Genomic DNA, 27,235 nt, shown 5'->3' on the forward strand with positions numbered 1-27,235 from the left:
TGTCAGTTCCAGCTGTCTCATCCACAGATTCAATCAATAAGTACATCGACCTGGACCCAATATACCGACAACTGCAACAGACAGCTGGAACTTACAACCGGAAGCGGCAGATTCAAACCACTGTAAATGCCGGAGGAAACATCACAGAAGCGCTTCACAGGAGGCTCCCAAGCACTGAGGATGTCACCTATACAGGGGACGAAACGTCTGCAACACAAATTCTAAAAAGGCATTCCAGCCCTTGTATGTAGTGCTGTAATATCAGCCAATTGCAAGTGCATAGTAGGAAACAGTTATACATCAGCTCAGTTTCAGATAACATCAATATTTACTCAGTGTCTGCACATTCCTACATATTATCTTGCATATAGCTCAATCCCTGATATTTGGCCTCAAAATCCTTCAGTTTCCCATTACCTTGCGCTAGTTCTGGGAATGAGGTATTGTGTTAATTTAAACATCATAAATATTGGTGGATAGCTTGGGAAAGCCGTTCTTGCTGAATTCAGGAACGTGGCCAGACTCACCATGAGCAATCCAAAAGACCTTTGGATTTTAACTCGCTGGAGCACGGCTCAGATTAAAAACAAAAATCAACTCCTTACCTTTTGCCAAAAGACATTTGCTCTCAAAAACTGAACTTTCACATGGATATATACAGTATCCTCATGCAAAAATGAGAATATAGAATTTGTGACAAAATGGATGCAAGGTTAAGGATGATGATTCATCAGAGAGGCATTTGTCTATTTCACATTGCATTTTGTGAACACATTTCTTTTGAGTTTTTCTCCAAGGGCCATAAATCAATGCAATCCCACAATTACTTGAAGTATGTGACTTTGCACCTTTGTTTGCCTTTTCTCCCCTGCTATAGCTCTCACATTTTACATCTCAGTGAGGGTCTCCATTAGATAAGTGCTGGGTTTTTTTTATTTTTACCTTTACTGTTGTTAAAGTGGTTCTCCACTGAGCTCGGATCATTATTCATTGATTCCAGGTGACGACGTAGAGACTCCAGCTCTTCTTCAAGACCTCGACGATCAGGATCAAACAAATTACTCTCTTCCACAACCTCATTGATTCGCTCAAGGAGTTGGGTGACCCTTTGGAGAAAAAAAGTAGCAATCAAGGTGAAAATTCACAAACTAATAGTGGGCACAAACTCCGACTCAGTGAAATATTCACACCAACTTTCCTGCCTTGAAGACAAACGCCTCAGAAACTTTTTCCTTATTCTTTCATGGAATAAAAGCTGATACAGACAAATTCCAGCTTTGTTCTCCATCTCGAATTTCTCTATCTCTCTAACCCATTTCAGAGAACATTTACGAGTTGAGTGAGTTTGCTGTGAGTTTGAAGTCACTTGTCATTTTGCAGGAGAGTTTGGCATATTCCATTCATTGAAAGGATATTAGAGAACAGATAGGTTTCTCATTAACATCAATTCCAGGTTCGTTAACTGAACTTAAATTTCACAGGCTGCCTTGGTCGGATTAGAATCCATGTCATCAAAGACCCATCCCAATTCTAATCTCTGCCAATCTCTCCCATCAGGCAGAAGACACAAAAGCTTAAACACAATCACCAACAGGGTCAAGAACAGCTTCTTCCCCGCTGTTATTAAACTGCTGAGTGGACCTCTCAAATTTCAAATCTAATGTTGATCTTGCTTTGTGCACCTCCTGTGCAGCCATAACCTTGTATGCCTCACATTGTTCAATCACCCTGTGATCTGTATGTCCTTGTCTGTTATGATCTGCCTGTACTGCGCGCAAAACAAAACTTTTCACTGTACTTAGGTACATGTCCCACCAATAAATCTAATTATCCTCAATAACTTAGGCCAGGTCTCTGGATTACTTATCCAATGATATTACATGTCTCCCCTTTAAAGTTGTTCAAATCTCCAATTCTGTTAATCACCAGAAAAGAATTTTCATTTCATGTTCCATCGCATATTTAACTTAAACTTCAGGCCATTAATCAAGTTTTACAAGTTATGAATGTTTCAGGAAAACAAAAGATGGTTTAAACAGCAGGAAGTTCAAAGAATGGACAGAAAGAACAAATTCTGCTGTATCTGTAACAGGAGATAGTGAATAATTGGCAGCCTGAATAATTCAAGCTTGGAATGGGTGCTTCTATCCTGCAATCTTCCAATCAATTCTGCAGCTAGCTTTCCGTAATCATCGTTTAAATCCTTGGATCACCGTGTTTTCAGAATTGCTGAAGTGAAACCAGACCTACAGCTAATCTGTTCAAAATCTAAAAGCACTGATGCACAGAATTTCAAAAATAAAATGGGAACCACTATGGTTTATTGTGAACATATTTTATGTGAAATTAAAATGATAACCTGAGGATGATAATCACCTGGCGAAGCAAACAAATTCAATACAATGCAGTTTAAAATTAAAGAGGGAGTCATTTTCAATCCATATATAAAAGAAGAACTTTTATTATTGTATTAATGATGGCATTATAACTAGCTGTCACTGCAGACAATTAGAACAGGGACAGCGTTTTATTGAATTGGTGATCGTGGCTGCTGAACATTTTAAGAGCTGACAGTACACTTTCAACTCATAAACCATCAACTCTAAAGGTCGGATGAAGCATCCTTTAGATGAAGGGGCAGAGATATTACCCAGAGAAGAATCTGTCAAGCAGAACATGAAGCGGTTTTTGAATGAAGAAGTTTTCCATCCTGGCAGATGCTGTTTCAATCTGAGCCTTGTCAAGATGGTCAGACTGCTACACCTTTCTGATATTCCTAAAATGTAACCATTAACAAGGTGTCCATTGACAATGCTCACTGGTATGCAGAACAATGAAATTGATGAGCATGAGACAGACCTTATCAAAACAGCTGGTCATTTTTGTTACAGAGCTGAATTATAAGGGCAATTAAGAAAGAAAGCTTACAGTTCTAATTTCTAAGGAAACTAAGACTGAAAACTAAGATTGAAAATTTAAGTATCAGATGAGGCCAAAACTGGTGAAACCCATAAAAGAGGACACATAAAAGGCCATCTGAGATCACATGATGACCCTAGTGGTGCAGTATAAGCAGGTGGAAGAAGGTAGATGCTGGAGCTGGGAATAGGACAAGATACATTTGCTACAGTTGTCTCTGTTACGTGAAACTAACATTGAAGAATTCTTGAAGGCTGTTGGAATCGGAGTCAATAAGGTTCTGCAAGCCATTTAGTAAAGATCGCTGCAGGAGGACTTGGGTTGGTTGTGCACTGCCCTCACCTACTGAGCAAGTTAAATCCCAGAAGAGGAGGTACTAAAATTATGTGTGAAGGAGGACCTTTGAAGGATTTTGTGACCAAGATTGGTGATATAAATGCTGGATGCACTGCCAAATCAATTCACAACTATCATGTTGTATCTGCCATGATGAATAATATATAGTTAAGAATCAATCAGAGTAAGCTGAAAAATCTGACCAAGCAAGACTTTGCCTGAGAGAGATAAAATGAGCATCTGGGAATTTAGATCACATTCAAATTTTTGGGCAGAAGGGGCAAGAGGTGCTTTTATTAAAGTTAATTACAATAAAAAAAAATCTCCAGAACAGGAAGTGAGTAGGAGTGTGTTAAGGAGGTGTAGGTGTGTACTATACCTTTAAGAGAGACTGGAAGCTGGCACGGACTTAGAGGCACAGAGAGTACTGAAATAAGATAAAATATAACATTTGACTATGAAAACAATAGTGCGGTTATGTTGCCATGATAAAAAAAAATTCAAATTCAGCCAATCGGTTTAAATTATGCCCCAAGATACCAAATTCCAATCAAACGTGAATTTAGAATTTTGAGAATGTTAAAACCAATGAAAAATCCGATGTTTTGGGGTATAAAACCAGACATTTTGAACAGTTAAGGGGAGAACTGCCAAGCCATCAATAAGTACAGATTGCAAACAGAACAGCTCCCTGAAAGGTACCTGTCTATAAGAAGTTTGCGCAGCAGAACATCAAAAAAACAACAGAGGAAAATCTGCAGATGAAGATACAAAGAGAAGATTTGACAGCTGTTTGGTTTTGAAAGTTGAATTTTGTTTGTGAATCTTAACCGGGATTTTTTAAATGGCCTAGTATTGTAGAGTGGGAGGTAAAGGACAGGTGTAAGAGAAAGGAGTTATAAATAGTTGTTGGTTTTAGTATTCTCTGTTGGACTTGAGGATAAAGTTGTTAATTTTTACTTTAAATAGTGACGTCTGGGACTGTTCTTTGCCGCTCGAATTTTAACAGATTACAGCGCGGGTGAATCTTTTCTGTGTTGCTGGTTTAAATTAGCAGAGGGGTTTACCCAGTGTTGCAACAAAAGGAAACAGAGAAAGCAGCTTGTTGGTGAGTACAATTGGTTGGGCGCTTCTAATCTTGAAAGTGAAAGCTCAGTACCTACCATATATACTTAAGTAATAGTCGATCTCATGTAAAGGTCAACCCCCTATTTTTAGCCAAATGGCCTGGAATTTACCATATATCTCGTGTAAAAGTCAACCCTAGTTCTTCACAGAAAAGAGATCAACGTTTATGAGTCAGTGTGCTGGCCATCACATCCCGCTCCAGTTTTCCAGTCTGCCGGTTGTTTTGCTACACTCCCGGTTTTCAAAATTACCATAAATTCGTTTTTTTTATTCGTTTAGAGATCAATTGGGCTTCTGCTAATGATATGGTATGAATATTGATGGGCATGAATCTCAGCCCCTCAAAAATAGTATCTATGTAATATTGACCCCATGAATTTAACTTTAGATAGAAGTTAAAGATTTTGACTATTACTCGAGTATGTACGGCAGTTTGTGTTTAATATAGTCATTTATTTTCCTAATGTGAAATAATTAATACGTTTTCATACCAGGTTCATTCAGAGGAGAACATATCATTTCGAGGAACAAAAACAGAAATTGCTGGAAATGTTCAGCAGGTCTGGCAGCATCTGTACAGAGAAATCAAAGTTAAGGTTTTGAATTCATTGACCCATCTTCAGAACTGATGGTAGCTAGGAAAATGTTGGTTTTTTTGCAGAGGATAGGGTGAGGGGAGGGGGGTAAGAAGTAAATGATAAGTGGAAACAGAGCCCAAAGAGAGAGAAAAACAATTGGACAGACAAAGGAGTGGCTAACAGTCATCCTAGGAAAATGAATGGCTGCTAATCGAGAGAATTAGTGGATAACTATGGGTTGTGTGTAATAGTAGACCATGTAATAACAAGTGTGGGCGTTAGGGTAAGGACATAGAAGGTGACTCAAGCCCTCAAATTCTTGAACTCTATATAGAGTCCAGAAGGCTGTAGAATTCCCAAGCGGAAAATGAAGTTATTCCAGCTTGCGCTGGGTTTTGCTGGAGCACTGCAGTGAGCCTGAGACATAGATATTGGCCGGGTAACACGGTGGTGTGCAAGTGGTATTTCTGGGCGTTGTTCATTTGAAGAGTTACAGGATGGTAGGTGAGGATGGCCAAACAGAGTGTACATCTTGTGGTATGTGTGAAATCATTGACATACCATATGTTCCAGGTAGACATAGCCCTTTACACCCAAACGTCGCCGATTGCACAAGTTTCAACTCTGGGCTTGGCAACATCTGGAGTCTCTGTTGTGCATTCTTGAGTAGAGGGCTACGTAAATAACATGTATAGGGAGGTACTTACACCACAAATTACAAGCATACTGATAGAGAATAAATGGGTGACTAGCAAGTCCAAGAAACCAGGCAGGTAGTGCAGAAGTCTATTTTGTTTGTTATTCTGTATTCCACTTTTACAAAGTGGTGACAGTAAAGATTCCACAGGATCAGGGCCAAGCTCAGAATACCACGCGTGACTCAGCTGGAAGAGGGACAAGGAGGAAGAATGGAAGAGCAACATTCATAGGGGATTTCACAATCACAGGATCACATCAGCATTTCTGCGGCATGAAACACAACTCAAGGATCAAGATGGCTTTGAGGAGAAAGTGAGGTCTGCAGATGCTGGAGATCAGAGCTGAAAATGTGTTGCTGGAAAAGCGCAGCAGGTCAGGCAGCATCCAGGGAACAGGAGAATCGACGTTTCGGGCATAAGCCCTTCTTCATTCCTGAAACGTCGATTCTCCTGTTCCCTGGATGCTGCCTGACCTGCTGCGCTTTTCCAGCAACACATTTTCAGATCAAGATGGCTTGTCTACCTGATGTCAGGGTCAAGGACATCACAGATCGACTGCAGGACATCCCTCTGCAGGAGCGAGATCAGGCAGAAGTTGTGGTTCACACTGGTAGCAATGACAAGGACAGGAAGATGGATGAGGTCCAAAAGGCAGATTTCATTGTGTTATTAAGGTTATTAAAAAGCAGAATCTCAAAAGCACAAACTGCAAGATTATTCCAAGTGTTACATAGCAGTGAGCATAAAAACATGATGTGGAGAAAGGGAATCAGAGATTGAGGAATTGGGACCAGTTCTTGGGCACAGTGGACCTGTACAAGGCTGGGATTGACAGCTCTGGGTGGATATTTGCTCACCCTGTTGTGGAGGGTTTAATTGTTGTAAATGATAAGAGACTACAATATGGCAGAATTTTACATCATGTCAAGTTGTTGGAGGGAATCCTGAGGGACAGGATGTACATGTATTTGGAAAGGCAAGGGCTGATTAGGGACAGTCAACATGTCTTTATGCATGGGAAATCATGTCTCACAAACTTGATTAAGTCTTTTGAAGAAGTAACAAAGAGGATTGATGAGGGCAGAGCGGTAGATATGATCTATATGGGCTTCAGTAAGGCATTCGACAAGGTTCCCCATGGTAGACTAATTAGCAAGGTTAGATCTCACGGAATACAGGGAGAACTAGCCATTTGGATACAGAACTGGCTCAAAGGTAGAAGACAGAGGGTGGTGGTGGTGGATTGTTTTTCAGACTGGAGGCCTGTGACCAGTGAAGCACCAGAAGGATTTGGATGTGAGCACAAGAGGTATAGTTAGTAAGTTTGCTGATGACACCAAAATTGGAGGTGTAGTGGACAGCAAAGAAGATTACCTCAGATTCCAAAGGGATCTTGATCAGATGAGCCAATGGGCTGAGGAGTGGCAGATGGAGTTTAATTTAGATAAATGAGAGGTGTTGCATTTTGGCAGGACTCATACACTAAATGATAAGGTCCTAGGGAATGTTGCTGAACAAAGAGACCTCGCAGTGCAGGCTCATAGCTCCTTGAAAGTGGAGTCGCAAGTAGATAGGATAGTGAAGAAGGCGTTTAGTATGTTTTCTTTTATTGGTCAGAATACTGAGTATAGGAATTGGGAGGTCATGTTGTGGCTGTGCAGGACATACCAATGAAAGGGTTGAGAAAAGGTTTACAAGGATGTTGCCAGGGTTGGAGGATTTGAGCTATAGGGAGAGGCTAAGGCGGTTTTCCCTGGAGTGTCAGAGACTGAGGGGTGACCTTATAGAGATTTATTAAATCATGAGGGGCATGGATAGGGTAACTAGACAAGGTTTTTTCCCTGGGGTGGGGATGTTCAGAACTAGAGGGCATAGGTTTAGGGCAAGAGGGGAAAGATATAAAAGAGACCGAAGGAGAAACCTTTTCACACAGAGGGTGGTACGTGTATGGAATGAGCTGCCAGAGGAAGTGGTGGAGGCTGGTACAATTGCAACATTTAAAAGGTATTTGGATGGGTATATGAATAGTGAGGGTTTGGAGGGATATAGGCCAAGTGGGACTAGATTGGGTTGGAATATCTGGTCGGCATGGACGGGTTAGACCGAAGGGCCTGTTTCTGTGCTGTACATCTCGAAGACTCTCTGACTCTATGTGAAATGAAAATGAGGAAACTCAATCTGAAGTAAGAGTATTCAATTTGAATAAGGAAATTATGAAGGCATGAGGCACAAATTAGCTGAAGTGATTTGGGAAAAACATATTAAAAAGGTATGACCGTAACTAGGCAATGGATAGTCTTTTTAAAGAAAACTATTACATGACTTATAGTAACTAGACATTTCTCAAAGGTGTAAAGACTTGAGAAAACTCAGTCAACCAAGACAATAAAATGCAGTTCAACTGCTTATAACATTAAAATTGCTAGAAATGGTAGTAAATCTGAGGGTTGTAAAGTTCTAGAATGTAGTAAACAAGAAACTGATAAGGAAAGAAAAAGAATAGAATATGATTACAACTTAGCAAACACACAATAATGGACTGTAAGAATTTCTGTAAATATGCAACAAGGAAATGCTTGGCTAAAAATAATGTGGGTCCATTACAGACAGTCAGGAGAACTGATAATGGGTAATAGCGAAATGGCAGAGAAGCTAAATTATTACTTTGCAATCCAAGTCACAAGGGAGAATAAGAAGTTAAAAGAAATTAGTATTGGTAAGAATATTGTAGTGGATAAGTTAATAGAGCTGGATGTTGAAAATCTCCAGGGACCTGATGGTCAACATCCCAGAGTATTAAAGATGCATTGGTGATTATATTCAAACATTTTATAGATTCTGGAATGATCCCGAAGGATTGGCAAGTAACTTCCAATGCAAATTCTGAACTCTTCGTTTGAAAACTCCAGTTACAGGTCTTGACGGAGATTGTAACAAGGGTTACAAGGATTGAGGAATAAACTGTTTCATGGAACATAGACTCATGGGCCAAATGGCCTTCTTCTGTGCCATAAATTACTTCTGTGGTCTGAATTTTCATATAATCAAGGAGATCTGTGGAGGGGTGAAAATGGGAAACGGGAGGTCGGTTTCTGGGCTCACAAGCACATTCCCAGACTCTCCAATTTTCTCCTGAACCTTTGAGGGTGCAGGTTAGTTCAGGTTATGAACCTGTAACCTTTTCTCTCAGTCTGACTGGCATCGTTACAAAGTTAAGCACTTCCTAGCTGAAATAACTCCACAGAGGCCAGTATCCCAACACCAAGTCACCCTTTATTTACTTATGGAGAGTCCCTGATACTGACCCAGCTCCCTCAAAGCCAGCTCTCAAGATGTCTGACACTCCTGCTTATATCCATCAGCCAGGGCTCCCTGATAGCCTGAGATTAACAGCCACAATTCAGGGAACACATTCTATGAGGTCCACCTGGCTGGCCTCATTACAATCATTACACGAGCCCTCCGCAATTTTCAATGCTAGACCACCTTTTGCAAGGGTCAGGGTGCACAATCCTTCAGAAGAATTGTGAACCATAGTCTGAACGAAAGACCCCTTTGAATAAAAGCTGGAAGGTTCCCCTTCCTGGTCCCAAGTCAAGCAATGCCCTCTTGCCCACATCCCTCGGAGTTAACGAGGCTGAATCCATGCTTCCAGTAAGACTGCTGAAATAGCTGAGCAATAGGGAAAATATTTCATGATTAACAGCTTTTGCTCCCTGATCTCTGCTGTCAATTTCACAATCTTTATTTACACAAAAGAGACAGAGTTCAAGTGTTTATGGTATGTGCTATTGATTGTTTGAAGGGTCCAGACAATTGGCACTTACATTGATCTGGAATAATTTTTTTTAAAGAAAGTGGGAAGATATCAATAAATTACTGTGTTTTTTTGTTTCGCTTTTACATTCATAGAATATGGGCATTGCTGGCTCAGCCAGCTTTTATTGTCGACTCCTAATTGTCCTGAAGGTGACAGCTGCCTTTTTAAACCACTGCTGTCCCTGGGCTAGCGGTACACCCACAGCGCCGTTAGGAACGGAATTCCAGGATTTCGATCTAGTGACGGTGAAGGAACGGCTTTATAAGTCCAAGTCAGGATGGTTCGCTGCTTGGGCGGCACGGTGGCTCAGTGGTTAGCACTGCTGCCTCACATCACCAGAGACCCGGGTTCAATTCCCGCCTCAGGCAACTGTGCGTGTGGAGTTTGCACATTCTCCCCAAGACTGCGTGGGTTTCCTCTGGGTGTTCCGGTTTCCTCCCACAATCCAAAGATGTGCAGGTCAGGTGAATTGGCCACACTAAAATGCCGTAGTGTTAGGTGCATCAGTCAGGGGTAAATGTAGGGGAATGGGTCTGGGTGGGTTGCTCTTCGGAGGGTCAGTGTGGACTTGTTGGGCCAAAGGGCCCGTTTCCACACTGTAGGAATCTAATCTAATCTAATCGTGGGGGGACTACTTGCGGTAAATATTCCAATGTATCTACTGTCCTTCTCCTTCCAGGAGGAGCTGTTGATCTGATCCTATCAGACAGCCCTGGCTGACAGATAAAAAGAGGAGTGTTGGACACTTTGAGAGCTGGCTCTGAGGGAGTTGGACCAGTGTCACGGACTTACCTCATGTAAATAAAGGGTGACTTGGTGATGGGATACCAGCCTCTGAGAAAGTCACCAGTTTAGAAGGTGCAGTCAGAGAAGCTCCGATTGAACACTGTAGCTGATTTTATTTACTTCATTCTATGGCCGCTATAGGGCTCACTGATTAAATTAAAGCACCATAGCTTGGCACACAGGACCATGAGTTGGATGCAGGGAGATGAGGTGGCATGGTTAAGGTCACGAGAAGGGCGAGGTCAATTTCCCACAGTACTGATTCAGGGCTTAATCATAAACAGTATGTACATGGAAACCACTGTAGCTACCCCTGAAGTCTTTCCCGAGTTGGCTATCTGACTGCACCCAACTGCCTTGTCAACGACAGAGTATTTGGACTGAGGTTCAGGTTAAAGTCATACCGAGAATTGTTTAATCTGAACAAGTTACTGAGCAAGAACGGTTGGAAATTGGGTAGCTTTAAACAGGGAGCAAAGCTGAAGTTGAGATGGTAGAGACTTTTGTACATCAGGGATGTGATATCCATGAATCAATTAGACAGCAGGATGGTGGTTCAGGAGTCAGCATGGAGGTGAGGGCTGAAGTTGGTTTTATTGTCACACAGACAAGAAAACCCATGGATGGTTTATAAGCAATGAGAACTAGTCACATCATGGAGAACAGATTGAGCTTTGGCGCACACATAACATGGCTATAAGAAGCCATTGTAGGGTACGTGTTATGTTGGAACTTGTACGAGTGAACATACTTGACAGTATGCCGCAGAGCTAGATGACAAAAGACAGATGGAGGGGAAGGAAGGAAGGACAGATGGAGGGGAAGGAAGGAAGGACAGATGGAGGGGAAGGAAGGACGGACAGATGGAGGGGAAGGAAGGACGGACAGATGGAGGGGAAGGAAGGACGGACAGATGGAGGGGAAGGAAGGACGGTCCAGATGGAGGGGAAGGATGGACACTCCAGATGGAGGGAAGGAAGAACAGTCCAGGTGGAGGGGAAGGAAGGATGGTCCAGGTGGAGGGGAAGGAAGGACAGACAGATAAAAGGGAAGGACGGACAGTCCAGATGGAGGGAAGAAAGAACAGTCCAGGTGGAGGGGAAGGAAGGACAGACAGATAAAGAGGAAGGACAGAGCGATTGAATGTGTCAAGCATCACAAGTTAAATGCCTACCACATGCCTGATAAATGGCACTGGCCAAATGAGACTCGACAGCAAGAGAACCATCAAAATGTAAAACTGGAGTGAAAAATATCCCATAAAAAGTGTGCAAGCCATCAAACAAAAAGTATTGCTTTAGTTGTTGTGCAGCCTCATCCCGCCACTCTCACCCAATCTGATATTACTTTCAATCGAAGGCAGTGAGAGGCATAGTGGCTCAGTGGACTCGGGTTCAATTCCAGCCTTGGCTACCTGTCCGTGTGGAGTTCACATGTTTTCCCCTCTGTCTGTGCTGGTGCTTCAGTTTCCTCCCACAGTTTAAAGATGTGCAGATTAGGCGGATTGGCTGCGCTAAGTTTCCCCGTAGTGAACAAGGATGTGCAGGCGAGGTGAGTTAGGTGGGAAATGGAGATAGGGTCAGGGATCTGGATCTGGGTGGAACACTCATTGGAACGTTGATGCAGATTCAATGGACTGAACAGCCTCTTTCCACACTGCAGGGATTCTATGATGTTACATCAACATTCCATGCTATTCCAGATCACAGGAACAGAAAAGGCTGCAGATGTTTTAGCTACAGCATCTGTCTGCAATTCTTGAATACACTTCAACAATATTCCTCAGAAAACACTTCCCTCCAGCTACTGAAAGCTTCAACTTGCTGCCTTATTATTGATTGGCAGCTCAGTTATTTTCGAGCACCATTCCCCTGACTCCAGTACCCAGCACACAACTTGCAAACAAGTGCTGGTCTTAATACTATGGCAAAGCAGCAAGCACTTCAGAGAGAATTGTGTAATGGCTTAATCTCTAAATTATTCCAATGACAAATTACTTCCCCAGCTCACAAGACAATGCAGCTGCATGAAGTGAGAAACAGCAAAAACAAATTAATGGAAAAAGAGGGTAATTCTGAAATATACTCCATCTGGTAACAAACAGCTGCTGTCTGATGCATACAAATTGCTATGACTTTATTTAGTGTTGTTTTAATGACTGGTATGCACTTAACAGAAGGTTTAAAAGATGGCACCACTTAACATTGCCTTTCTGTTCAACTGTACTATTCGATTAACTATCTTTCTTCAATGAATACTTCTGTTTGACTCTGGAAGCACAGAGGGCACCTCAAACACAAATGTAATAACGCTGCACCTATGATGTAAATCAAGTACATTCTCAGAACTGCTCTAATATCTATTGCTGTGAAGTCACAACAAACAGGTCTTTAGTTAGGCTCTTGATTAACAGGTTTAAAAGTGAGGCAGACATGAAGTCGTCTTCATTTCCTGTCAACAAAATTAATTAGTCTCTGATTCTCCTTTGCCAAGGAATGAAAACAACAACGATATGTTGAGTTCATTTTGAAACGTGTGTCTTGTGGAAGGAGGTTATGCTGAAGTTGTATAAGACACCAGTTAGACCTTTGCTGGAATACTGCGTACAGTTCTGGGTGCCACACTTTAGAAAGATGTGAACATAGTAGGGACAATGCAAAAGAGGTTTCAGAGAATGAGAAACTTCATTTATGGGGAAAGATTGGAGACATTAGGGCTCTTCTCCTTGGACAGGAGAAGACTAAGAGGAAATTTGATTGAAGTATCCAAAATCATAATGGGGCTGGACAGAATAGGCAGGGAGAAACTGCCTCCTCTCATAATTTGCAGAAGAAGCTAATGTGCTGTGAGAAAAAAGTCCCTTCATCCAACAGATTGTTCAGGTCTGCCTACAAGTGTGCCGGAGGCAGATTCAATTGAGGCGCTTGAGAGGATAATAGATATTTATTTAAATAGAAATAATCCTCACAATTTATGTCATTATACTCAGACAGTCAGTGTAGACAAGGTGGGCCAAACAGTCTCATTAACAATTCGGAGATTAAACATCCTTGTAAAAATGGAGTTAGCCTACCTGAATACCCCTTGATAGTTAGCATAGGGAGCTTCACATTTGTATTACGTCCAATGTACATTACAATCAGAGGTGGGATAATCTCCCTTGACCATCCCTCCTCAGACCGCAACGTGAATTAGACCAAGTACAAAGCAGAAGCTCTGTGTGGCACGTTCTTCCTGACCATCCATGGGACACTCTGGGTCCAGGGCCTTGGGTCAAAATCATGGAACTCCCTCCCCAGCAGCATGTGTATGTACCTACACCATGTGGACTAGAACAGTTCAGAAAGGCAGCTTAATGTCACTTTCACAGGGGCAATTAGGGATAGACACCACATGCTGGTTCAGCCAGCAGCACCCTTTCTCCCCAGCATTCTACGCCCCCAGCACTGCATAGGTGCTGTCCCCTTTACACTTTACATCAGCTCTAATGAAGAGTCATTAGACTCAAAACATTATTTTGCTTTCCCTCCACGGATGCTGCTTGACTTGCAATGATTTCCAGCATTTTGCGCTTCAGTACAGATCCCAGCATCTGCAGCAATTTGCTCCTACACCCACTTCCGATGAAAGAAGAGAGTTTCCGATGGAGCACTGTCAGAACAATCAGAAAAGGGCAGAACAAACAGGAGTGAAGATTGGGGCTGACCCAATAGAAGTCTTTAAAATTATAAAAGAATCTGAAGGAAAGCCTAATACTATGGGCTGTAAATACAAGATGTTTACCAATAAATCCGATAAAAACTTCAAAATAAACCTTTTAACCGAGAGACTGGTTCAGATCCAAAATTTGCTGTCACTTGGAAGAGTCAAGGTGACTAGATATTTTTAAGGGTCAGCAAGGTGAAGGCTGAAGAAATTGGTGGATATGCTAATAAGGTTGAATTAATTAAGATAGGTCTTGTATAACCTTGAAAATGGAGCAAGCCAAAGTGATAGGAGGTCTTCAGTTCTAGTGCTGGACTTAGACCATAAGAAATAGGAACATGACTGGGCCATTCACCCCCTTTACTCGCTCCACCATTCAAACAGGATCATGGGTGAGCCAACATTCCTCACATCCACTCTCCTAAGTTTTCCCTATATTCCTTGATTCCCCTATCGATCAAGAACCTAGCTGTCTCAGCCTTAAATATACACAAGTACTCTGCCCTCGCATCTCTCCACGGCAAGGGGTTCCAAAGACACTGAACCCTCAGAAGAAATTCTTCCTCATCTCAGTCTTAAATTGGCACCTCTTTATTCTGTGACCATGCCCTCTTCCTCAAGAATTTGCCATGAGGTGAAACATCCTCTCAGCATTTACCCTGTCAAGCCCTTTAGGAATCCTATATGCTTCAATCCCATATATCTTGCCCTGCTCAAAATGTTTTTTTCTCACATCATGTTTGCTGCTTCTGCAAATTATGAGGGGAGGCAGTTTCTCCCCACCTACTCTATCCAGCCCCATTATGGTTTTGGACACTTCAATCAAATCTCCTCCTGGTCTTCTCCTCTCCAAGGAGAACAGCCCTAACATCTCCAGTCTTTCCTCAAAATCCCTCCATTCCAAGGATCATCCTCGTGAAGCTTCTCTGAACAACCTCCATTGAAAAAATATCTTTCCTTAAATAAAGGGTCCAAAAACTGCTCACTGTACTTCAGATATGGTCTCACCAGCACCTCGTACAGTTGCAGTAAAGACTTCACTATGATTGTACTCCAACCCACTTGAAATAAGGGCCAACATTCCATTAGCCTTCCTGATTACCTGCTGCCCCTGTGTGCTACCTTTCTGCGTGTTTTGCAAAAGTACCACCAAGTCCCTTTGCGTTGCAGCTTTCTGCAGTTTTTCTCCATTTAAGTAACATTCTTTTGGCTTCCCTAGCAAAATGAACAGCTTTACATTTCCCCAGAATGTACTCCAATTGCCAACCTTTTCCCGACTTAATTAACCTATCAATATCTCCCTCTCCCTGTCTGTATCCCTCTCGCAACCTGCCTTTTCACCTACCTTCGCGTCCTGTGACTTGTGCTCATTCCTGATGATAGGGAGAAAAGGCTCAACCACAGAACAGGCCTGAGATAACAAAGCTGAGAAAATTACTATGAACAGAAATAAAAATGGAAAGGCTGATGACTTTTGACCTTCTGTCGATCTAAACTGATTGCCCAAAAGCTTTTGTTATAGAATTTGAATAATTCAGCAAACTCTGCTGGCAATGTCATGAGGTGATTTAACATTTACATGGCTGAAATGAAAATCCTGTTGAAGAATGTTGGGTTTTTTTTGCACCTTAACCATTCGCAGTTCCTCTCCACTGTAGCGAACCTTGCACATGAATAGTTAGCAGCAGAAAAATAAGAACCAAGAAATCAGATCCTGGGATGGAAAGGACTGAAGTCGGAATAAAGACTGAATCAACTGGACTCCTACTCATTAGAATTCAGAAGAATGAAGGAGGGATCTGATAGAAACATATAAAATCCTGATGGGACTGGACAGACGAGGTACAGGAAGAAAATTCCCGATGTCGGGGGAGTCCAGAACTAGGGGTCACTGTCTAAGAATAAGGGGGAAGCCATACAGGACTGAGACAAGGAAGAATTTCTTCCCTCAAGAGTTGGGACTGTGCAGTTCTCTCCCACAGGAAAGTGTTGGGGCTAGATCAATAGATATATTCATGAGGGAGCTGGAGGTGGCCCTTGAGGCTAAAGGGCTCAAGGGGTATGGAGGTAAAGCGGGAATGGAATACTGAGATTGCAGGATCAGTCATGATCACATTGAATAGTGGTGCAGGCTTGAAGGACCAAGTAGCCTACCCCTGCGCCTAGTTTCTCTGTTGCTATGTAACCAGCTCCCAGGGTGATGGAGAAGTTGCTTTACTAGTCAGAAACGATAGGGTAGTACGATATAGTTGAAGCAATGGCAAGGAGGTGTTGTACGTTCAGGCTCCAGAATGGATCCTTACTACCAAGGCCCTTTATTAAACTATATGAATAATATTTACAAGGTATGAATAAAACAGCATTCTGGGGAGCCTAGTGTTCAGGTCCCAGCTCTGTATGCACTGTCAGTAGGCCTCACTGACAGTATGTCCTATTCATAGAGTCATAGAGATGTACAGGATGGAAACAGACCCTTCGGTCCAACCTGTCCATGCCGATCAGATATCCCAACCCAATCTTGTCCCACCTGCCAGCACCTGGCCCATATCCCTCCAAACCTTCCTATTCATATACCTATCCAAATGCCCCTTAAATGTTGCAATTGTACAAGCCTCCACCACATCCTCTGGCAGCTCATTCCATACACATACCACCCTCTGCGTGAAAATGTTGCCCCTTAGGTCTCTTTTATATCTTTTCCCCTCACCTTAAACCTATGCCCTCTAGTTCTGGACTCCCCCACCCCGGAAAAAAAAAAACTTTGCATATTTACCCTATCCATGCCCCTCATAATTTTGTAAACCTCTAAGGTCACCCCTCCACTTCCGACGTTCCAGGGAAAACAGCCCCAGTCTGTTCAGCCTCTCCCTATAGCTCAAATCCTCCAACCCTGGCAACATCCTTGTAGATCTTTTCTGAACCCTTTCAAGTTTCACAACATCTTTCCAACAGGAAGGAGACCAGAATTGCATGCAATATTCCAGCAGTGGCCTAACCAAAGTCCTGTACAGCCGCATCATGACCTTCCAACTCCTGTACTCAATACTCTGACTAATAAAGGAAAGCATACTCATTAGCATAATCGGATGTAACCATCACTCTCCATTGGATGAAGCTAGGATGCTGATCAATCTTGAACAAACTCAAGGGGGTGAATAGCCAATTGCTGCTCTTATGTTCCAAAACTAAGTGATGATGAATGTGGCACACATTGCAAATGCTAAGCTGAGAGTTGTTCAGACAGAGAGGTAAGATCCCATGATTTAATTTTCAGGCATTTCAACATCATACTGATTGAATGGATGCACATGGGGCAACTAAAGAGAGGGCTGTGAACACAAACTAACTTACTGAAGGAAGTTAGACCCGATTTTCTCACATGACAGGTGAAACAATGTACCAGAGCTTTGAATACATACTACAGGAGAAAAAGTATGTGTGATTTGAAAGGAAAGCTTATCAAAAGCTTGACAAAAAAATACTTCACAAAACATGAGAAAACGTTTAAGGTGAACCGATGATTTCATGAGTGATAATGGAAAATTTCCAGGAGACAGAAGAGAAGTTGAGGGGTAGAATGCATTCTTCCAATCCGATTCACCTCTAATCCTCCAGGAAAATAGGAATTCTTGACCCTGACCCTGAATGTCAAATTGTGGCTCAACACATGAGAAGAGCTCTCAAACCTACAGCTGGTTTACTACATCCCTTTCTCTTGACTCACACAAAGATTTTCTCTGGATTTATTCCCTTTGTTATACTGGAAAGGATTTCACTGGGGCCATATTCCAAGCCTACCTCTTTTGGCTCTTTTTGGAGGAGAACTGAATTAACATCTACTCATGTTATCCACTGTTCACTAACTTGACACACAATATCATAGTGTTGTTACTTTACACATCTTTGTGCATTGCCCCTGACATTACATCATAATGAAAACTTCAAGTGATCTCTCCAATACTTTATCTAGTTTTGTCATCACCTAAACCTGCATTCTACAGGTCTACCTCCAAATTTGAGGAGACAATATCGTGTGTTAGTCAAGAGTTCCAAGTCCAGCATTTGCAGTTTATTCCATCTCTGGAAGAGATCCAGATGTGGCAAATATTTAAGTGTCACGTCAGTTAATAGATGAAAGTTGGCCCGATTTGACATACTAATAAAAACAAAACACAGTGGATGCTGTAAATCTCAAACATACCCAGAGAATGCTGGAGAAACTCAGCCGGTCTGGCAGATTCTGAGGAGAGAGAAAATGCTTTGAGTCAAGAAGAAGAGCAATATTGAACTCTAAACGTTAACTGTTTCTGTCCCCACTCGGGACTGAAATGAGGAAGAATTTCTTCAGACAGAGTCATAAGCCTGTGGAGTTCTCTACCACAGAAAGCTATTGGGGCCTGTTCGTTAGATATGTTCAAGAGGGAGCTGGACGTGGCCCTTGCGGTTAAAGGTATTAAGGGGTATGGCGAGAATGGTGGGGTGGGATGCTGAAATTACAAGATCAGCCATGATCATATGGAGTGGTGCTGCAGGCTTGAAGGGCTTACTGCTGCACCTATTTTCTGTACTTCCACATAACCAGTTCTAAGGGTGAGGACCGATCTTAAATGACTGAAGGAAGGAGTCGCTTTACTAGTCAGGAACGATAGGGCAGAATGAAGCAAGTATAAACGATGGATACAACACACAACAAAGGCAAGTAGGTGTTGCAAGTTCAGACTCCAGATATAGCCAGTAGAGATTCTCCAGCATTCTCTGTACTAGTTTCACATCTGACATAACCATTATGTTGAATTAGCAAAGGGTGCTGAAGATGTCCAGTAATAAAACATTGCTACAGCAGCTCCCATTGACTTATTAACTGCAGAATATATCCCAACAATGGACACAGATAATAAATATGCAGCAGGCCTGTCCATCGGTGGATTGTGTTGAGAGACAGCCCCAGCTCCTGCCTGTTGAACAAACATACTAATGCCAGTTCAGAGCTCGAGGTTCAATACAGCAGCACATTGGCTCTGTTACAAGAAATCCAGATGCCTCATGATCTCTACACAGCAGCTGAGATACTTAAATTCATCTTAATTAGATCATATCGGAATTAAAAAGTTAGCGTCAGCAATGATGTCCATGAAACTTTCAGATTGTCATAAAAACCCATCTGGCTCAGTAATGTCTTACAGGGGAAGGCAATCTGTCTTTCTTCCCTCAAGTAGTCTGTTATGAGACTCCAGAATGCACAGAAACATCATCGATTCTTAACTGCCCTCTGAAATGGGTAGCAAACCCCTCTGTTGCCGTTAAGACAGCAACTCACCACCAGCTTCTCGTGGGAAATCACCCTCGACAGCAACATGGACTTTCCCACCAAATAAAAAGAACATTGGCTGGGGTGCCATTCCCTTACTTGGCACAGGGAAGTGATGAATTTTGCCTCACTCTCACCGCGCCCCCCCATCCAACCACCATCCTCACCAGAAATGATAGAGCAGCAAGACAAATACAGCACTATGGAGTCCACATGACATGGAGATTTTAACACAATCTAATTTTCATTAAAACATCGACACAGAGATGCCCTGAAGTCACTATTATGATTCAGTCCAGATACACATCTCAATGCAGCCTGACAAACTTTACTAAAGGAAGGTTGGCCTCCAATAAAACAAGCATTAATTCTCATCCTTGTGCATTTGCAAAAACATCCTGCCTTTAGGTCACAGGATGAATGGAAAAGCAGAGTTTGCCACCTTCGGCAGAGAATACAGGAGGGAAACAAAATGGCTTGCGTGAAATGAGTAAGAGAATGGAATACAACTTAGTAGCACAGAATCGATGGCCACAGAAACAAAACATATTCTGAACAACAAGTCATAATCGGATTATACTTTGTATTTGACTGGGGGCAAGAAGCCCTGAAGAAATCATGAATGCAAAATAAACATCTTTCAGTGTTAATGAAACTACACCCACACTTCTTCTGGATGGTGCCCTAAACCGGCATGCAACACCAACTTCCTTTACTTGAGGCCAACGCTACTTTGTAAAATTTCAGCAACGTTATGCAGATTGCATGAACAGTCCGACTGATTTGGGAATTCCAAATCAATGCAGCACAGAGCAACACATAACTTTGCAGATTGCAGGGTTAAGCAAAACTAATTCCACCTCAACCTGCTGTAAAGCTTCACTGAATACATTTTACACAAAAATCATTAACACTGCAGGGACACAAGTGTATCCGCGTCCCTTCAGACATTGGCATAATTTTGATTTCTACCCATTCCATCCCAGGCACTGCTGCGCAATGAATATCTCGTATGCTGAGTCAACAGGTTTTTTTTTAAATTAACTTACTTTTCTAACCAACCTGTTCAGAGATGCTATTACACACCTCTAGTGGGATTTGAACCTGGCCTCCCTGGTCCAGAGTAGGGACGCTACCACTGTGCCATGAGAGAACCCTGTTTTTTTTTAAATTAATCAATGTTTCTAATCAACTTGTTCAGAGATGTTATTACACATCTCTGGACCAGTTTTCTGGTAATCGATATTGGCGTAGGTCACAAAATCCTAACCAGGAATGTTTCCATTAAAGAAAAAGGGCATTTGCTTTGCGTTCATGTAAAGTCATTGGTAATCAAGCTGCAGATCTGTGCTAACCTTGCAGCGGACAAGTAACTTTCGACTTACGTGGAGTTGGAATACTGCAGGAATCCAAATTCATCTCTCTGGCCTTCTGGACATAGTGACTGCATCACAGGGAGTATCCCAGCAGAGGTCAGTGGTGCGGCTGTATAGAATGCTAAAGGGGGACAGCAATGAGAGAGACGGGAGCAAGGGGAGGAGGAAAAGGGTATAGTTCAAACAGCAGTTAAAGCGACAGCAGAGTAAGGTCACCTCCTTCATGCAATTAATAAAACCCACTAAAGGTCAGAGAGTACAGGTCTGAGGTCAAAGGTCCTAGTGGCATTTGGCAGCATACTATTTACATTTTGTTTGTTTTAATTAGTTAAATATCATAAGGAATTTAGTCAATAGATCTCAAGAACTTACAAATTTATGAATTCCCACCCCCCCGGGGGCCCTGACAGCAAATGGTATATTAGTTTTGCCCAGTGTTACTCATGTTCGTGATTTGCTGAGGCAGTTCTTGTTCAGAACATAACTGGAATGTAATACTCCACAAGTTCACACAACATCCATGGAATAAAGACAAGAGTAAACTTACATGAGGTGACACAGCTTTGCCTGATGAAGTCAGCAAAACTGGGCACCTTTTTCCGATCTAAGTGGGTTTTAGGTACAAAGTGAATCAAGATAGAACTAATATTAGAATCCCTCTCGATTTTCAATGGTGAATCGGGGTCTAGAGTAAAATGTTCTCACCTGCATAGAATGCATGCTTAAAATGGTTCCAGGTGACCAGCAGGTCAAGAGTCTGTGCAATGCAGGATCAAAGTTACGACAAAACTGGAGATGATGTCAACTTTAACAAACAGTTTAGAAACCGATAAAACGTCAAAGAAATGGGGAAATTGGACAGAAACTAATAATCAGGTGGAAGATGAATAGCCAAATGGACTGACAGTCTAAACAAAGTTTATGCATTGTAATTTCCCTGTAATTCTATGCAGTTGAGCATGTGTGCCAAAAGGTCTGAACATATTCTGATGTGGAGAGAGCTTACGGTGCCTTCTTCCAGTAATGTCCCACTCTGCTTCCTTCTTGATGTCATCCAGGCTGCTGCAGAGGGATTCACGCTGAGGTTGTACTGTAACAACAGTGTCAATGTAAAGACTGCCCATTTCACAGTGATGCTACAGTTGGGAGTGTGAATGCACCTTAAGGGTGGCAAGATTGGGAAGATGTCATCTGGTTGAGAAACTTAAAGTTGTTGAAGAGGTGAGAAAAAGTTTCCAAATTTGATGTCAAAAAGGGGGAAAGGGGGATTACAAAAGAGTAAAACAACAAAAGTGATATAGCTGGGATGCCGCAGGGTTCGGTCCTGGGACCCCAGCTATTTACAATCTACATTAACGACGTGGATACAGGGATGGAAGGCTCTACAGCCAAATTTGCGGACGGCATAAAAATAGGTGAGAGGATAAATTTCAATGAGGAACTAAGAACCTTAGGGTTAGGAAATTGGGCCAAAATGTGGCAGATGGAGTTTAATGTGGATAAGTGCAAGGTCATGCATTTGGATAAAAAAAAAATGCGAAGGCGACCTATTAACTTAATGGGCAGAAACTTCAGGGTGCTCCGGTACAGATGGATCCAGGTGTACTCGTTCAGGAGTTGCAGAAAACTAGCATGCAGGTACAGCAGACAATGAAACGAATGGAATGGTAGTTTTTATAGCGAAGGGAATAGAATATAAGGATAAAGATAGAATTTAAAAGATAAAGTTGTATTGTTGCAACTATACAACGCATTGGTGAGACCGCACCTGGAATACTGTGCACGATTTTGGACCCCTTATTTGAGAAAAAATGTAGTGACATTGGAGGCAATTCAGAGGAGGTTCACTAGATTGATCACAGTGATGAGAGGTTTATTGTATGAAGAGAGATTAAACAGTTTAGGCCTATACTCTCTGGAATTTAGAAGTATGAGGGGAAATCAAATTGAGGTATTCAAGATGATAAAACTTATGGATAAAATAGACTTGGAGTGGCTGCTTCCTCTTGTGGGGCAGCCTAGGAAGAGAGGATAGTCTTAGAATAAGGGGTAGCAAATTGAGAACAGAGTTGAGGAGGAACTATTTCTTCCGAAGGGTTGTGAATCTGTGGAATTAGCTACCCCAAAGTGCGATGGACATTGGGACAGTTAGTAAATTTGAGGAGGAGTTAGACAGATTTTAATTGGTAATGGGTTGAAGGGATAGAGGAAGGTGGCAGGAAAATGGGAGTAAGGAACATATCAGCCAAGTTCGAATGGTGGAGCAGACTCAATGGGACGAATGGCCGAATTCTGTTCCTATAACTTATAAATTATCTCCAACGAGCTATTAAGTAGTGAGATCAACATTGATTGTATAACAAATGATCTTCTTGTGAAAGTTAATCCTGAAGGATGATTTCAGATCTAGGAAATCAACAAATCTTTGATTTTTTTAAAATTGTTTTCATGTGGTTATTAATTTCACCAGATGATGCTTTGACCTCATACCTGGAAAGATTTGAAACAATGTCTACACAATTCCATTCAAATTCCCAAATCCATTAGTAGGAGCATTTTGTTCACCACTCATTCTTCATTTTAGAGAATAGAGAATTAAATGGAAAAGTTATCAACTGAATATTAGTGCAGATGCAAACAATAGATTATCAATCGCTCAAACCCACTACGGTACACCCCACCACTCTTGAAGCAGACAAAAAATTCTGCCCCAGCGACATAAATTAAGAAAAGCAACTATGATCATAATGGAAGAAGAAATTACAGGAGTAAGAAATTCTTACACATCTCTTGCATTCAAAACTGCTATCTTACCATTAACAATTATTGCAATATATTCAGCCATTAGGGAGCTTTTCCAGCAAAAGCAAGATAATTGGAGTCTCCATGACCAGTTAGGGATATAATCAGAATTATTTTTAACAGAATTGCACAACTCTTTTGTTTCGAGGTGAGATTGCACCTTTGATCACAAGATGCAGTTCGTTGTCTATATTAATTTCTTTGATTAAACTGGGAGCGCTGTCCTCTTACAGCAGGAAAATTATCTTGGTTTGACTGGGAAATTTAACCAGTCAGAATTCTTTGAACAGTCTGGAAGAAAACCCTGGTAATTGGTGACAAGTCACTTATGCAGAACTTCTGTCATGCCAGGAGTTTTCTCTTGGCCTCGGAAGGAACAGAAACTCTCTCTCTGTTCCTTTCAATTCTAAGGATGAAGATGAGCCGAGTCTCAGGATGACTGCTCCATGCCATGGAATTGCCTGTCCATTTGTTTCTGTGGAATCTGGTGTGTCATAAAGCAAGGCACAGTGGGGAGGGGGGGGCAGTGCTGGGCTGGGGCATGGAGCCATTAACCAGAAAAATATCCAGGATCTTCCAGGAATTTTAGGGTGGCATGGTGACTCAGTGGTTAGCACTGCTGCCTCACAGCACCGGGGACCTGGGTTTGATTTCACCCATGGGAAACTGTTGAGTTTGCGCATTCTCCCCATGTCTAGGTGGCTATCCTCCAGGTGGTCCGGTTTCCTCCCACAGTCTAAAGATGTGCGGGTTAGGTGGACTGGCCATTCTAAATTGCCCATGGAATCCAGGGATGTATAGGCTAGTTGTATTAGCCATGGGAAAATGCAGGGTTACAGGGAAAGGTAAGGGGTTGGGTGCTTTTCAGAGGAATGTGTGTACGGACTCAAATGACCTGTTTCACACTGTAGGGATTCAATGTACTATTCTATGCGATTCGATGAACTCTGAGTTCCGAGGTGACAAAGCATCTATATGGCATAGAAGGAACCTATCACCTGGAATGGGGTCAGGTTTGAGAAAGTGTACAAAGACGCTCCTGTTTTTTATTCATTCATTCATTAGATGTGAGCATCCCTGGCTAGGCCAGCATTTATTGCCCACCTCTAATTGCCCAGAGGGCAGTTAAGAGTCAACCACATCGCTGTGGGTCTGGAGTCACAAGCAGGCCAGACCAGGTAAGGATGGCAGCTTCTCTCTCTAAAAGGACGTTCAGTGATGTCTTTTTTCAACAATTGACAATAGTTTCATGGTCATTGGTAACTTCTTAATTCCAGACTTTTTTCTTTTGTTGTAATTGTGCCCACTGATGCTAATGAGGTACCCTGTCAAATGACCCTGCAAACTGGGAATGATCCTTAAATTTCAGAGTTGTGAATTGCCCCTGCATTCTGTTGGGAATCAGAAGCTGACTGGAATATCTTGGATGAAACTACAACATTCTAAAGCAATTTTTCTCACTCCACTGGCCATTCGTTGTGCTTAAAATAAATCAACATTCTGCTGACCCATAATGGATGCAAAATAAACCTAATAAGATGTACAATTTAAGTTGGGGTCATGGATTGCATCTTCTGATCTCAATGAGGAAACAAGAGACACAAAGACAGAACCACGATGAGAAGCAAAGTGTGGACTTCCAGCAGTAACCCCAAGGTGAAGACCAATTACAGCTCGCTTACTTTGGAGGTGCTTGGTCAAAGAAGTTATCCACTCTGGTCAAAGCAGAACTGATGTGGAAATGACATTCACACCCAAGGAATACACTCCCAATGGCTGAATACATTAACATAATCATTGGGTTAGATTATGAAGGTTAGGATGCTTGAGGGCTGATGAAAACTCTCACACATCTGTATAAATTTACTGCTTCAGTGGCTAACGCAGCAAGAACTGACCAAGTTTGATGATCAGGTGTCATATTTTTGTAAAATAATGAGAAAACATAATCACCCACAAACAAAGTAGCGCTAACTGGCGATGAGGTCAAACAGTGCCTCTATTGGTCATATAAGTCTTTGTAACCAACTCTTGCATGCTGGCTAGTGTGAGTTGGGGTTCACACCTTTGCTATTTGTGATGATCAGTGGTTAGGGCAAGAACTCAGAGTTTCAAGCCGGCGTAATAACCATTGTAGTGTCCTTCAATAACATCAGCTTTTAAAAAAAAACATTTCAGCACTAATTGCACTGTAACCTATTTAGCTAGGATAAATCTGAACAGCTACTCTGTCAAAGAGAAAAAGTTGCTTTTTTTTTGCATGTTTTACAATTGTACTGTTCTACACACTTTGGGACTGCAGCCATTCGAAAAGTGCCTGCTTTCAGGACCTTCAGCTTTTAAACCTGATTGCTATTTTGTCATTCCCTTTTCTGAAAAAAAACACCGACATGCTTGCTAAATTAAATTTCGATATTTCTGTCCAATCCACGTGAAGCTTTCATTACCGTTAAGTTAACTGCCCTGCAGTGGGACAGGGTTTCAGTCTGACTGTGAGGCTAGGGCCCTACCTGTTCTTTCTCAATGGGTTTAACCTTGAGTTAGAGTTTTTGGAAAGCAATTTTAGTTTAGGAGGACAAAACAAAAAATATATTGCAGATTCTGAGGTTCTGGAAGCGCTGGGAAATGTGGGACGGGATTGAGTTGAATTCATAAAACTGAAAAATCGACTATTTCTCTTTCCGCAGATGATGCCTGACCTGTCAGTGGATACAAGTCCCACACCATCCTGATCTAAAACTAAATTGCTGTTCATTCACTGCTGCTGGTCACCATTTTGGAACACCCTTTCTGTAGCTACACCACACGGACTGCAGCAGTTCAAGAAGGGGGCTCACTATCATCTTCTTTAGGGCGACTCGGGGTAGGTAACAAATGCTGGTTTAGCCAGCAGCACCCACATCTTAAGAAAGCAAAGATCTTCCTAAGTAAAACTGTTATAATTATTAGAAAAGGGACGAATGAATGGGAGCACTATTCTCGAGAAACTGGAATGTTAAAGAGTGACCTAATGCTACCGTCCCCAGGGCAATTATAGATGGGCAATAAGTGCTGGCCCAACCAGTGAAATAAAACTTCCAGTATGGTTTGTGCTGGGTGTGTTCAAACACAGTTCAAGTGAGTTGTCCTGTGTTGGTAAAAGGATCCCAAACTTTAGTAAATAGAATGAGATTCTCCAACCTGTTCCAGCACTTCAATAAATCATGATGTGGACGTGTCTGTGTTGGACTGGCGTACACAACTACTGTAAGCTGGTGCTGTGTGACTTTTAACACAATCAATCATGGCTGTTGTGTGCTTGAAGCCCATTTCCCAAGTCTCTTGTTATGGCTAACAGCAGCAGCAGCAGCAGCATGCACAGGTTTACTTTCTGTGCAGTGATTTATAAATACGGAGCACTGACGTTTTCCCTACCAATATCCTCAGTCACTTCCCCCCTGCAAAAAGGGCTGGCTACTCTGACAGAAGCAAGGTACTCCAAAGGGTGAAACCTGAAAGAGTCAGGTTTATTAAACAAATCCTCACTCTGACTACATCACGGACAGCAGGGTAAGTACTGGAAGACTTTGTCCTGTCAGCTTCACTTTATCCTAATGGGTAATATTAAGGAAGTTCCTTACATTAATAGTAGACCCTGAAACACAACTTTGAACCCCTAGAGGAAAAATACTTGCTGCCAACTGGCTACAAAGGTAGGCCTCTTATGAGTGTTCCTCCTTGTTACGACCCCCTCCTTCATGAGTCAAGGTATAAGCTAGCTTTCGTTAAAAGAAAAACCA

The 27,235-nt window shown here is 42.0% G+C and overlaps 1 protein-coding gene across 4 annotated transcripts in view; it reads right to left on the reverse strand.

The window, feature by feature from the left end:
* The window catches only part of abca2 (ATP binding cassette subfamily A member 2), a 559,549-nt gene that overhangs the window by 347,585 nt on the left and 184,729 nt on the right, over positions 1 to 27,235 (reverse strand). For all 4 annotated transcript variants that reach the window (XM_087998533.1, XM_087998535.1, XM_087998534.1 and 1 more), the window contains exons 3-4: positions 20,664 to 20,775; positions 943 to 1,106 (exon numbers count right to left, since the gene is read on the reverse strand). In XM_087998533.1, the coding sequence (XP_087854659.1) occupies positions 943 to 1,106; positions 20,664 to 20,775 (276 nt within the window). The remainder of the gene's footprint in view (positions 1 to 942; positions 1,107 to 20,663; positions 20,776 to 27,235) is intronic.

This window comes from Chiloscyllium plagiosum, unplaced genomic scaffold, assembly GCF_037043375.1.
Source record: "Chiloscyllium plagiosum isolate Xiang-an unplaced genomic scaffold, Cpla_swu_hap1 HiC_scaffold_21, whole genome shotgun sequence".
Classification (NCBI taxonomy): domain Eukaryota; kingdom Metazoa; phylum Chordata; class Chondrichthyes; order Orectolobiformes; family Hemiscylliidae; genus Chiloscyllium; species Chiloscyllium plagiosum.